General features: G+C 43.3%; 1 protein-coding gene across 1 annotated transcript in view; it reads left to right on the top strand.

Annotated features, from left to right (window-relative positions):
* The window catches only part of MREG (melanoregulin), a 56,909-nt gene extending 43,604 nt beyond the window's left edge, over positions 1-13,305 (top strand). Inside the window, exons 3-5 of the mRNA XM_040986401.1 lie at positions 9,827-9,917; positions 11,745-11,908; positions 12,449-13,305. Of these exons, the coding sequence (XP_040842335.1) occupies positions 9,827-9,917; positions 11,745-11,908; positions 12,449-12,583 (390 nt within the window). The 3' untranslated portion in view covers positions 12,584-13,305. The remainder of the gene's footprint in view (positions 1-9,826; positions 9,918-11,744; positions 11,909-12,448) is intronic.
* Positions 13,306-13,892: the final 587 nt, after the last annotated feature.

Here is a 13,892-nt window from a genome sequence, read left to right as displayed (position 1 = left end):
ACAGCAGTAAAACCAACCCTTATCGTTAGCACTGGAGGTCGCTGGGTCACAGGGTTCCCCCCAGACCTAAGGGTCAGGTCTCCTGCCAGCTCCTAAGCCCCTCTCCCACTGTTTCCTCCAGGTTCACATAGTCTGTTACTTATCCTTCCCCAGATGGAGTTGTTCTGCTCAGTTCACTCCATCCTGTGCTGTTTGAGCGGAGGTGGGAGCAGATGAATAGCAAGTGGATTAGCCGTCTAGTCTAGGAACAGTGAAATACAATCCTGTCTTTCCCACTTACATAACACTCCTGGGGGATGCACAGCGCAGGCTTTTATGGTGCTGAAAGAGGGTGCCGGGCTGGGCAGGTGGCCGCGACACTCTTCAGGCCCAGGAATATCCGAAGGGAGCGCTGGACTTCCTCTGCATCTTTGACTGTCACCACCCTGCCCGTGAATCTGCTGCCACTGACCTTCCTCCTGCTGCTGGAGACCTGAGGCAGGAACGCCTGGCTGCCTTCTGGACCTGAGTGGCCACACCAGAAGCCTCTTTTGGAAAGAGAGTCCCTGCACGCTGTGTTCTGTTTCCATTTCTCTCTCTTGTGTCCTAGTTTCCACTGTGGCGACACACAGGGTAGGACAAGACGGTGGGCTAAATTTGGGCCTAATTAAGTGATTCCTTTCATTGTTATTAGGAGTGTAGGTTTTAGAGTCAAACAGACTGGAGTTTAGGTGTCAGGCCCCCTACTTTACGGTTGTGAGACCTCTGCTGAGTTGTTTATAGAATTTCACTTGACACGTTTCTTGAAAGGTATCCTTAAACTCATTCCTTCAGAGTTTTGTGAAGAAGGTAACAGCATGGTTAGAGGGCTGGGGTCAGAGCCTGCCTGCCAGGGTGCCCTCAGGTATGGCTGAAAGGTACTTTTCAGAAGGCAGATGCTTGACTGGACATGAAGTGGAAGCAATGAATGGGTTTTTGGTATATTTCATATTCTCTAAATGTATGATTTTCCAAAAATATGGAAATAGAAATATCTTACAGAAACCTGCTTTGGTAAGCTGGAGTTAACACAGGTTGTAGCCCCAGTGGTTTTTTCTGATAGGGTTTGGTGCTCTATAAACAAAACTCATTGAGTCTGCAGAGGACACCTGGTACCACAACAGAGGATGGAGGACAGAACAAATCCATCAACTACCCCAGCCAAGTATTGGCAGTGAATACCTAGGCAAACGGAGACTCTAACGTGGACTGTGTCAACCAGTGGATTCTGGAGAGATTTCATCGTGCTTGAAGTGGTGAAATTGGCAGCAATTCAGAACTGTTGAACTATCGAAATCTCATGGGCAGGACTCTTAGAGCATGCCCCACACTGGGGACCCTGGGGTGGTGTTGGGTGGCTGTTCTCCATCCTAGGGTGCAGAGACATTTGGAAGGCTGAGATGCTTCTCTCCTTGTTTCCCCCTTTTTCCCAGATACAGGAAGGAAAAAAAGAGAATGTGGAAATGGTGATCTCACCCACCTTCCTGTAGCCTTTGACCCTAATCACCCTAATCAACTATGTAAAAATCATGAAAAATAATTAATAAATTTTTAAAAACCTCCACGGACTGGTCATTTCTAAAGGACAGAAGTGTATCTCTCACAGGTTTGAATGCTGGCAATCCCAAGATCAAGGTGCCAGCAGGTTTGGTGTCTAGTGAGGGTCGGTCCCATCAGTGGTACCGTCTCACAGGGATGTCCTCATGTGGCAGAGGATGGAAAGAGCAGAAGAGGACCCAAGCTAGCTCCCATCCTATCTTTCGTGTGGCACCAATCCATTCATGAGGGTGGAGCCCACATGACTTGATCATTGCCCTCAAAGACGTCACCAGGGGAGCTACATTTCACGCATTCAAGTCATAGCAAAGCATGAATAGGATTTAGGTGCAGAAAAATGAAGACACAAAGGACTTTGGGTAAAGGTTGGAAGTTCAAGGTATGTCCAGAGGAGAGTGGTGGTCTCAGCTGTCAGGTGCACACACACCTGAGAACAAGATTGAAAGTTTTGATCCTGAGTAGCTTGCTAGCAATTGAAATGTCACTCAATGAGTGTAGGTAGCTGCTGAAGGAAGTCTGTCCTTTAGGAACACACCCAGTTGGGACAAGCTTGGCCAAGTGAATTTCTGGAAGCAGAGGGACCCGTTTTTGCAGCCAGTAGAACCAATTTAGGCCAAGGCAATAGGAAAAGAGAGGGAAATTAAATCCACGGGATTTAGTAGCTAAAATTAAATGCTGAGGAGGTGAGCAGAGCTTTTAGCAAAGACCCCAAGATGCTGCTGAGTTTGGTCACTGGTGGGGTATGGAGGCTGGAGAGAGTGTCTCAGCACTTTCCCATGGACAGGGTCCTGTAGACAGCAGCCTGCTGGGGTTTGTTGATTGGAGGAGGAAGAAACAGTGAGAACAGCACCTGGAGGCCCTTTCAGCAAGGGTGGAAAGTGGGCTGGAATTCAGGAAGGCCCAGGGGTTAAGGGCAATGTGCCAGAGCTGTTTGGTTCAGGGCAGCCAGCTAATTAAGGATAGTAGGCTCCTTCCTTGCAAATGCCTTCTCGTGGATTGGGTAAATGGGAAGAAGCATTTCGGATTTGCCCGCAATGTGCCTGCTGGTTAACTCAGGAAGAGGCCTGTCATGTGAACAAGTGAAACTGGATTGTCATGGGAACTCGGGAAGGCTGGGTTGGATTTGCACATTTTCTTTCTCTTTTCCTTTCTTCTTCTTCTTCTTCTTCTTCTTCTTTTTTAATTTACTGGGGATGGGGAGAGAGCAATAGAGCACTGTTGGTTCATTCATAAATGATTAGGCCTGGGCCAGGCTCAGACCAGGAGCCACAATGTAATCCAGGTTTCCCATGTAGCTGGCAGGGACCCAACTGCTTGAGCCATCACTGCTGCTTTCCAGGGTCTGTGTTAGTAGGAAACTGGAATCTGAAATCTAGACCACCACGAGCTGAGAGTTGAACTCAGGGACTCTGATGTGGGGCGCTTTAGCCATCAAGCTCAGTACTTGCCCCATGAACATTCTTGTAACCCAGCGATCCCACGTGGGATCCCAGGTGTGTAAGCTCTCCAGGGAGTTTTGCCAGGCAGGTTTTCCATCAGAGCAGAACTGAGCACCAAGGAGCAGGAGCAAAGAGGTGCCTTATAGTAAGTGTCTGCTAGGGTCTGCTCAGTCCTGAACCTTGAAGACTGTACAGAACTGCGCGGGAAGCCTGCTAGTCCTCTAGGGTGTTGACAAACTTAGTCTGGGTTATTGATCCTTTCTAGTCAGTTCTTAGACTCACAGACGTTCCCAGCTTCTGCTGTCCTCACCACCGATTGCATCTGGAAGGGGTGACTGACTGTCTTTGACTTGGTCCTTCAGAGGGGAAGTGGAGGTGGAGTGGAGAGCAGGGAGTATAGTGGAGGGGAGGGCGGGGGAGAAGGGGAAGTGTGCGGGTGGGGTTCAAGGTCCTTTTTACCACCTCTGAGTCCAGAATGGCCAGACTTCAGTCTCCAAAGGAAGTTCCAGAGCTTTTTGTTCCTTTGAGTTGTAGTCTTACCTAGAGAGCCTTCGTGGGTTTGGTGGAATTCTTGACTAGAGACTGGAAGTAGATTAGAAGGGCTCAACTTTCTCTTTGGATTTCAATGTTTGCTAGTTCCTGCTCAGGCTCAGTTGCTGTGGCTTCAGGTTGATCCCATCAGCAGCTCTCACCATTCTTCTACTTTGCTTTCTCCATCACCCACCCTACTATACTATACTCATTTTCTGGAAAACAAACTTCTTGGTTCTGTTTCTGCTATCTTCCATGATCCAAAAAACTCAAGCAAGAACAGGAAGCTTATATTCTAGTACAAAGTGATTGCTAAAATACATTATTAAGTGAAAAGTACAGCGTATGGAATCTTACTATTTGGGGAAAAAAATAGATGGATGCAGAAGAACTTGATTATAATTACCTGTAGAGGAGGCAGCCTGGGTGGCCGTGGGGGGGGGGGATAGAACCTTCAACACCTTATGAATTTTGAATCATGTGTGAGTGCATTGCCTAACCTAAATAGCTATATAAGACAAGATACACTAATTGTTTTCAGCTTCTTTTTCTAAGGGCATATGGGCTTTGGAAATAGGTGCACTTATATTTCAATCTGGCTTGACTATTACTGGCAGCTGGGAATGGTGTGAGTTACATAAAATATTCTTTGTTGGATTTTTTGTGCAGATTAAACATAATATAGATCATTTATTACGGCTCCGACTGTGGTCAGGTTGTTTTGGAGAGGAGGGTGCAGACAACAGAGCAGTTTTCAGCTTGGTCATAAACATCCTCCTCTGAGGACAAAAGACCCTTTAAAGACAGAAGACAGGTCCTCTCAGTGCTTGGGGTGCAGACGGTGAATAGATTTTGGTTTAAAGTTATTACGAACCAAGGTGTACTGTGATTTCAGATGATGGTGTTACATTCTGGAACAAGGCAAAGGGATTCATCGTGTGTCCCTAAGAGAGTTGAATGAGAACACCAGTAATAGTGTGACTCCTATCCTTTGGCTTTTTGAAGAAGTTAGCCAGTTACGTCCACACCATTCTGCTCCCCTGATCTAGTAGGAGTAAGAGGCTCTGCTGGATGGAATTCTGGGGAGGCACCATGGATTAGCTCTGGGCACAAACCACAGCTGCTGTTTTCTCCTATGCTGCTTTCCTAAGTGCGTTAGCAGGGAGCTACACTGGAAGTGGAGCAGTTGGGACTTCAACCAGCCTTCATATGGCATACCAGTATTGCAGGTGGTGGCTTACACCATTGGGCCACCCCTAAATCACCTTTCAAACAAGAAATAAAAATATTTGTTTCACTTACCTAGTTACTATTAGATAAATAGACATTCAGTTGCCTTAATGAACATGAATCTGCTTATATTATCCCAACATTATATAATAAGGTTCAAGAGTTTTTAGAATGTTAAGTAGTGACAAGATCGCATATAGTTGTATACATGGATTTAGACATATTTTTGTATTAAATCAACTCTCAGTTCTATCTTCTGTGAAACTTTTTAAAGTACCTTGTACAATAAGATTGATTTGATATATTCATAAGTATGCTTTATACAATGAATACCAAATTATTCAGTCAATAATTGTGGTTCAAACGCACAGGAAGGCACCTAAAATCTGCTGCTTTGTCTCTTTTGAACTAAGCAGTACAGTGTCATTAACCCTCAACACCATTCCGTGCACTGCACCCCACACTGATTGTGGTGTGATTCACCAAGGCAAAGACACGGAATTCAATGGCAATGCATGGATGAAGAACATATGGCCCTGTTTCCACACAGACACATGTACTCGTGCGCACAGACCTGCTATTCAACACAATAAGGAAATCCTGTCATGGCAACAGCACACGTGAACCTAGTGGTTACTGTGCTGCATGAGACACATCAGACATTCCCAGGCCATGAGCTGCAGTGGAGGAGGGTGAGGTCTAATGATGTGATCCGAGATCCATCCTTAGCAGGTTTTTAAATCTCATATTGTTGATTAGCTATGGGCTGCTTTTCTATGAAACACTTTATCAGAGTAACAGACACTCAAACTAAATGAATTCATGTAAAAGTGTTGGTATTTGAGATAGATATAAATAAGTCTTTATAATGCATTTTATTTATAGTATTTGATGTGTAAATAGCCTGAAACTTGGATGAGCCAATGATGAATGGCATCTGAAAAGTAGATTTGGCTACCCTTAGAATTAGATCTAAGGCGTGAAGGCTAAGAGAAAATTAGTGGAGACTTTGAATTGCAAGTTAATGAAGCCATCTAGTGGTTAGTTATGTAAATTAAGGCTATCTGAAGTGGGAAGCAGCTTGTCCATACGCTGAGTGAGTGGATGTCTAACCAAGTGTGACTGAGTGTCTGAAAACTTTTTGCTAAGTCCAGAAAACAAGGACAGTCTCATCGAGGATAAACCTAGTGTGCACTGTAGTCTTTTTATTAAAATGTATTTAAGGAAACTGATGAAACTCCAATGAGTAGCACAAACTAGAAGATAAGAGTGCAAGATTAAACTTATACATAAAGACAATAAAAAGTACTTAAAAGTAACAGTAGTTCAAAAATGCTTACTAAATCCTATATATGTTCGTTAAAAGTTCTAAATTTTCAAGAAGAGCTATCGGTTAGAATATTCACAATGTCCAAAAAGATGAAACCATTTTCAGGAAAAGTAAACTCACACCAGGTGTGCTAAATGTGGGGAGATTTTTTTTCTGGAGGGTCTAATAAATGGACTCCTGCACGGCCTAATTAATGTAATGCATCCTGTCTTCAGAACACAGATCACTCCCAGGCTGGCACTGATGGGAGGTGGATATGCCTTTACCTCCACTTCAAGCGCTTGGGTCAACAAGTTTGGTTCTTACTGTAAGTCAGTGAGGTGGATGTTGCAGATGCAACAACCATCTGCATCAGTGAGGTGAGGAGCTTCCCTAAAGTCAGGGTGTCAGTAGTCAGTGGGGCTGGCTCAGCACCCACTGTCTCTTCCAGTATAGAAGAGTATGGCCAATGAAATGCAACAAAGCGCACCCAGCTCAAACAACACTTGAAAGTTTCCACTCTTGACTGACACAGTCTGTTGGGGGATGATAGGTAAATTTGCTTTTATGTGATGCCAAAGAGGAGTCCAGTGTTGCTCTGATATGATTCAATTAACTTTGTCCAAGGACTTTGCCCCTGACCACAAACACTACACTTGTGCACACGCATGGGTGTACATGCCTTTGCTCAAAATAATAATTATAATCATGATGATGATAATGATAATGATAATGATAATAATTAGTACAAGGAAGTCTCTGCTTCCTGACTTTGAGAACACAGTGAAGGAAAACCCATGCACTTTCATGCCTATCATCAGATGAAAGATCTAAGATGCAGTCACAGCAAAACATGTTCTAATTAACTAGCATTTATTTTTCAAAGTGGTTTCTTAAAAACATTTGTGAATGGCAGCCAACTTGTTTTTTCTTATGAAATCATGAAAGTTGATTAGCAACGAGCAAGACAAGTTATGAAAAGAACATAGAAAATAATGACATCCTTGAAACATTTTCTGTGAGAGGAGTCAAGCTATCATAGTTTGAGTTTTAAATTGAGCATTTAAAATGATATTCTTTGGGGTTGGCACAATGGCTTGATTGGCTAATCCTCCCCCTTCAAGTGCCAGAATCCCATATGGTGCCGGTTCATGTCCCACCACCAGCTTCCTGCTTGTGGCCTTGGAAAGCAGTTGAAAATGACCCAAACTCTTGGGACTCTCCACCTGTGTGGGAGACCGTGAGGAGTCTCCTGGCTCCTGATTTTAGATTGGTTCAGCTCCAGCCATTGTGGCCCTTTGGGGAATGAACCAGCAGACAGATCTTTGTCTCTGCTTCTCTATGCAGCTCTGCATTTCCAATTGAAAAAAAAATCTTAATGAAATGATGTTCTTTGAAGTTGTGCTTTATATATTAACTGTATGGTTATTGTCTTTATTAAGAAAGAGGAAAAAGTTTATTGCATAAAATGATTGTTATATGTAGATAAGGTCCCTTTAAAAATATTCCAAAGCAGAGTTATGGAGAGATTGAGAAGAGAGAGATCTTCCATCCACTGGTTCACTCCCTAAATGCCCACAGCATCTGGAACTGAATCAGGCTGAAATTTGGAGCCAGAAACTCGGTCTTAGATTACAGTGCTGAGATATGATGGAAGAATATCAGCATGGAGTCAGTCAGAAGGAGGCGTAGATGATTTGTGTATCAGTTTGCTCATGAACTTGGGACAATGACTCCCAGTTGCCGGAGACCAGCTCCAGCTGACTGAGAGCTTGCAAAGGATGCCTGAATCGGTGAGATGATAGGAAGAGATAAGACACGGACCACTATGGCATGATGCTCATAATGGACAACTCAGAAAATTTGCCTTCTTTATTTATACACAAATCATCAGAAGCTTTTGCACAATATCCAATTGTTTCATTTTTACTTCATGTTTAAGAGAATACAAAAAACAATCCTAAGGAAAATATTTTCAACAAACCATCATTCATTGAAACCTGCAGTTACCTGGCTGAAGCCAGGACCTCCAGGGTTGGCAGCGCATGTGGTTACACAGTGACAAGTGGTTTACTTATACTCAAAATCAATTTTTACTAAACATGAACTAATATTGCTTGAAATGTTAAGAATACAGAATTAAAAGATCATAAATGAAAGGATATCATAAAAGCATGTAACATAGATCCTTTGCTAAATCTTATAATCGAATCATACATTAATTACCGTCACCTTCACCTAGTGCTGATTCAATTGTTTTTCATTCTTTTGTTAAAGGGCAGTGAAAGGGATCAAGGCAATTCAGCCAATCTACAAACAGAGGGCTTTTACAAGAAACTTTCTTTTATCTTTATAAACTGTTTTCTTTCCCTAAATATAAGTGCCAATGTAAGATTGAGATTTTAAGCCATTTTGAGGGGGTTCACATCTATTTCCTTATAAAAGATGCCCCATATACTCTTGCTTTCTGTGGGAAGAAACTAAAATGCGTCATATCATGTGTTGTAATGGTTCGAGGTGCATGGTAAACAAACTCTTTGTACCTTCATGATTGCCATCTGTTGCAAGATATTATCAAGCCATTTCTTAAGGAAAACATTACTTATACTAGGACAAACTTCAGGACAAAAGTGGGCACATAACAGGATGTTTGGAAACATAGTGGGCTCAATTGTACTATTGTATACTTTTAGCTGTTTACCATTACTAATGGTGTTTTTATCATAACATGATTGATCAATTTGAGGTGTCATACCAGTTACAGGAATCACTTCACATTAGCAGAAAAACAACAACAACACCCTCAGAAGAATTCTATGAAACATCAGAGAGGTGATTGAGTTCCATACAATGGGTGAGGCAGCAATGAGGTGACCAGAGACATTCTGCCGGGCCTTGCCACGCAGCTAGAAACTCCTCGCAGCCTTGCTGAGGAGCGGTGCTCATCACACACACATGCCATCCGACCCAACTGCACGGCTCCCCACACCCAGTAATACCGATTCTCCTATCTGTTATCTGGATGATATTGGTTCCATCAGTAGGATATTTGTGTATCAGTTTTTTCATTTATAAAATGGCTTTATAGGTGTTCACTGTGTGCAGGTATTATGCTTAATTTACTTTAAATATTTATGGCATCCTTTTGGGGGGAATTTGTATTAATTTGAAAAACATACACACACACAAAAGAGAAAGAGCACACTCGCATCCTCTGGTCCTGTTCCTTAGTGTCCACCACACCTGGTACTGGATCAGGCTGAAGCCAGGAGCCAAAAACTCAATCCAGGTCTTCCATCTGGGTGGCAGAGACCCAAGAATTTGAGCCATCCATCATTGGCTGCCTCCCAGGGTGAACATTAGCAAGAAGCTGGTATTGGGAATGGAGCTGGCACTGGAACCTGGGCTCTGGTGGCTTAACTGTTAGGCCAGTCGTAAATAGACTATTTATCATTATTAATATTATTTACAGAGGAGACCTGTGCAGTTGCTAGAACATGTAATGTGAAGGGTTTGAGTGACAGCTTGCATGTAGTGCCAATTCACCTGGTTTGGATTCTCCAGAAATGCCAACTGGTAGCGTTCCCCATGACTCCATCTCATTCGATCCCTTCTCTTGTTGACGTGCTCTGGAAATTAGTGAAGTGGAGAATCACATTGCTTAAGCAATGTGTGTTTTAGGAATGAGTTGGAGATTTGGGCTAAAAGGAAAAATACAACCAGATTTTTATTTTCCTTACAGGAGTGGCAGAAACTCAACTATGACATCTATTCCTTGCGGCAGATTCGAAGGGAAGTGAGAAACAGGTGGAAACGCATTTTAGAAGACTTGGGTAAGTTGTGAAAACACGGTGAAATGGCAAGAGGAAAGAGTTGTGGTCACTTCACTTTCTCCATTGTGGGTTTAGGAAGGTTGTGTTAATAATGAGGAAGGCCACTGTGCGCTCAGGTTTGCCTGGTCCTGCTGTAATGTGCTCAAGCGTAGCTGTCTGGTCTTTCTGTTGTCACCAGCCCACGTCTTGATGATGTATTCTGCCATGAGCTCCTACACCTGTCCTCAGAACAGGGCAATACAGGGCAGGGAAGTCACATGGGCATGGTATTTACTCTTCTGGCATTATGGGGTGGTTAAATCAGAGCATGGTGATGACCCGTTGATGGTAGCTTTAGAAAATGAAGCTGCTTGGAAGAAATACTGTTGGCATCAAACAGCAAAATTCTCAGAAATAAAAGAAAAGCTTCAAGGCTGGGAAGAAAAAAAATCCTGTGGCATGGGGGGTCAAAACTTCTCAGGGTTGTGATAAATAAATATCACAAAACAAGCTTCTTCTAATTTTTTTTTTTCAAAGTAAATTTGTCACGTTCAGAACCCTCAACCCTTCTACTTTGAAAGGCCATGTTTCCTACTCTGGTAATTTCTCAAAAGTGGGGTGCTAGGCCCTCGTCCCTGTTGCTTACTTGGGGTGCGGTTGGATCTCACTCAGTATTCATCCAATATTTATGTGAGCCTTTTTACCGTGTCAGCTATCCCGGTCTCTTCTGTCTTTCAGTAGAAAAGCTTGCCCAGCCAACTGGAAGGAGCCCTAAGCTTAGTGATGTAGGGACTTGGAGGCAACCATTTTACAGGTTAGGGAATGCTGTAGATCGGAGAGGAGGTGAAGAGTAGGGAAGACTGGGAAAGGGACTTTGATTAAAAAACAAGTCAGCAAGCAGGCTGTGTGAGTGTCTGAGGCTGAACTCTTAGGGAAAATTTATAAAGAAAATTCAATGAGAAGAAACATCAAAGGAATATTAATGAAAGAGTCTGTCAGTCACATTGAGCCGGAACAGTGCATGCAGCACTGGCTTGGGCTTCAGTTTTCTGAGATTTGAGCAGAATCCATATTGGGGCCCCTTCCTATTTTATAGAAATGTATTTATTTGTAGATGGGAGGGAGGGGGCTCACTCCTTGGCTCAGAGCAGCAGGAACTCAGGCCAGGCCTCTGGGCAGAGAATCCCAGGTACCTGAGCCCTCACTTACTGCCTCTCAAGCTGAACATAAGCAGGAAGCTGGAGTTGGGAGTCAGACTTGAACTCAGGCTCTCTTAATACAGGCACTGGGATGTGAGCCACTCAACCACTGTGCGAACACCAGCCCCTAGGTCCTTTCTTAATCTCCTGCACTGATCATATTGTAGGACAGTCATTCCCCCTTTTTTTAAAAAAAAGATTTATTTGTTGATTTTATTTGAAAGGTAGAGTTAAAAAACAGGAGACAAAAATATATTGTGGAAAGCAATAGAAAATATTAAATAGAGGGAGGGATTGGGGAAGGAAAGAAAAGAAGGAGGGAGGGGGGAAGGGAGAGAGAGAAAGGGGGTTTTCCATGTGCTTGCTAGATAGCTACAATGGCCAGGCTGGGCTGGGCCAAAGCTGGGAACCTAGAGCTTCATCCAGGTCTCCCTTATGGGTGACAGGAACCCAAGCACCTGAGCCATTTTCCACTGCCTTCCCAGGCATTAGTAGAGTGTTGGATCAGAAGTGGAGTGGCCAGGACTTGAACCAAATAGCACTGAGATCCTGGCATGGCAGGGGGCTGCTTAACTCGCTATGCAACACTGATCCTGGCAGTCATTTCCTGATGATGATTTCACACAGGGCATACATTTATCTACCTTAGGTTTTCAAAAGGAAGCAGACTCTCTGTTGTCTGTGACCAAACTCAGCACCCTCAGTGATTCCAAAAACACCAGGAAGGCTCGAGAGATGCTGTTAAAACTGGCTGAAGAGACCAACATTTTCCCAACCAGTTGGGAACTCTCAGAAAGATACCTCTTTGTTGTGGTAAGTAGGCATCTTTCTGTACCTGCTGTGGTTTTGCTGGATGTCTTTGCCTTCTCACTCATCCCTTGTCCTCCTCATTCTACCATGGCCAGCACCCCTGCAGGGTGAGGTGGGCCTTAAAGCTGGCATTGTCTACATTGGCTTTCAGGAGGCCTGCAATAACTGGAGCTGAATGAAGAGCTTTCATTCACTCAAGTCTGGTTCATAGCTAAACTGCTGAAACTTGGCTCAAGTCTGTGTCTTCCCACTGATTCTGCTGTGCAGTCAAATTTTTGAACCCTTTATCTCTCAAAGACGTGACAAATGTTGCTTATAGAACCTAAGTTTGAGGAGTCATTCGGAAGGACTGTGAGAGTGTTGAGTCATTTCTTGGATAACTAAGATTATGTCTCTTAAGTTTGTGGACTAAAATTTGACGTGTTGTACTTACTAATAATTTTTGAGTGGATTTTGTTGCCAGTTTGATTTTCCTGCAGGCATGGCTTGGATTCCAGCTTGACCTCATTTTTTTCTTTTCTTTCTTTTTTTGTAATTTGGCAGGATCGTCTCATTACTCTTGATGCTGCAGAAGAATTCTTTAAAATTGCCAGTCAGGCTTACCCCAAGAAGCCTGGGGTCCCTTGCCTGGCAGATGGCCGGAAAGGAATGCACTATTGTCCATTTCCAAGTCCCTAAAGGAATGCTCAGAGGAAGAATGGCAGTTCTTCCATTGCGATTCAACAGCCATACAAATGGGACAACTGTGTTGAAGAGAGTGAACAAGGACAGGGCTGGCTAAGTGAAAAATGCTTCTGAATCCTGCAAATGTGCGAGGCCTTCCTGAAGACCCTACTCCGTGAAACGCTCTGGTTACACTGTGGCCTGGCAGACTTACATCTAACAGGCAAGCTGGGCAATGAGATTGTTCATTACAGATGTGGAAGTTCCAAAAGTCCATTGTCCCAGTTGGAATTGTGCAATAGGCTCCAATAATTAATCCTGTTGGGAAAGTGGGTTGTTCTAATTAATAATAAAATAGGATCAATTGAACCCAACATAGGCTACCAATTTTAAAATGATTGTGAAATATGGACCAATCCCCAGCAACAGCCGTCATATAACCTCTGATTGGGAGAACCCTGGAATGTGTCACGGTATCACTTTTAGTATCAGCTGTAATGATTCAGAAGCAGAGGTAGCAGAGAATGGCAACGTCTACACATACTGCTTGGATGTGAATTTCAAGTAGGACTCCTCAGTGGAGCTGCTTGAGGCTGCCTGTAAGACATTCTGTCTTCATCCTGGTACATACATTGTAAATTCCCCATGCTATTAATGTCTAGTTACCTCATTTTTGCACATTATCCATTTCTGGTCTGAAAGCCCTTCAGATTTTATCTGGGATAACATCTACAAATGGAAACACGGCCTCCATTTCCTTCGTGTCTTTAATCTGTTTCCAGTTCACTGTCTGAGAGTTGCATCTGCTCAGGGATCTCTCTTGTAGACTTGGAGCCATGCAAACAAGCCTGCCTGGAAGGAGGATTTTGCTGAACTTTTGTCCATGTTGGAGATAGTGGTCAGAATGGGGCCCTGCTATCCGTGCAGCTTGCTTCTGTCACGCATGGAGAAGGAGAGTGGCACAAGGTGCTTGCTGCTTGAGCAAGGAGCTTGCCAAGATCCTGGCTCATTTTACTGACTTTCAGGACTGGTTGAGCTTGTCAATAGATTGTTGAGAGCAATAGAAATATTTTTTTATTTTTACAAATGTTGTCCTTCTGACTTCAGGTTTAAAGCTAACTTGTATTTAGTCTGTCCGTGGGGACTGTGAGTTGAAAAATTTCCTACCCTGAATAGCTTTTCTGGTAGAAGAGATTGATGATACCCATGTGTTAATACAATGCAGACCTTTTTATTTTTATTTATTTTTATTTGCAGGCCAATCTAACTGACCTATCTTAGGAAAAATTCCACCTAAAGCTGAGTTAACTGGAGTTTTGTTTTT

This window comes from Ochotona curzoniae, unplaced genomic scaffold, assembly GCF_017591425.1.
Source record: "Ochotona curzoniae isolate NIBS_2020 unplaced genomic scaffold, NIBS_Ocur_1.0 contig_4514, whole genome shotgun sequence".
Classification (NCBI taxonomy): domain Eukaryota; kingdom Metazoa; phylum Chordata; class Mammalia; order Lagomorpha; family Ochotonidae; genus Ochotona; species Ochotona curzoniae.
This window is presented reverse-complemented; position numbering and strand designations above follow the sequence as displayed.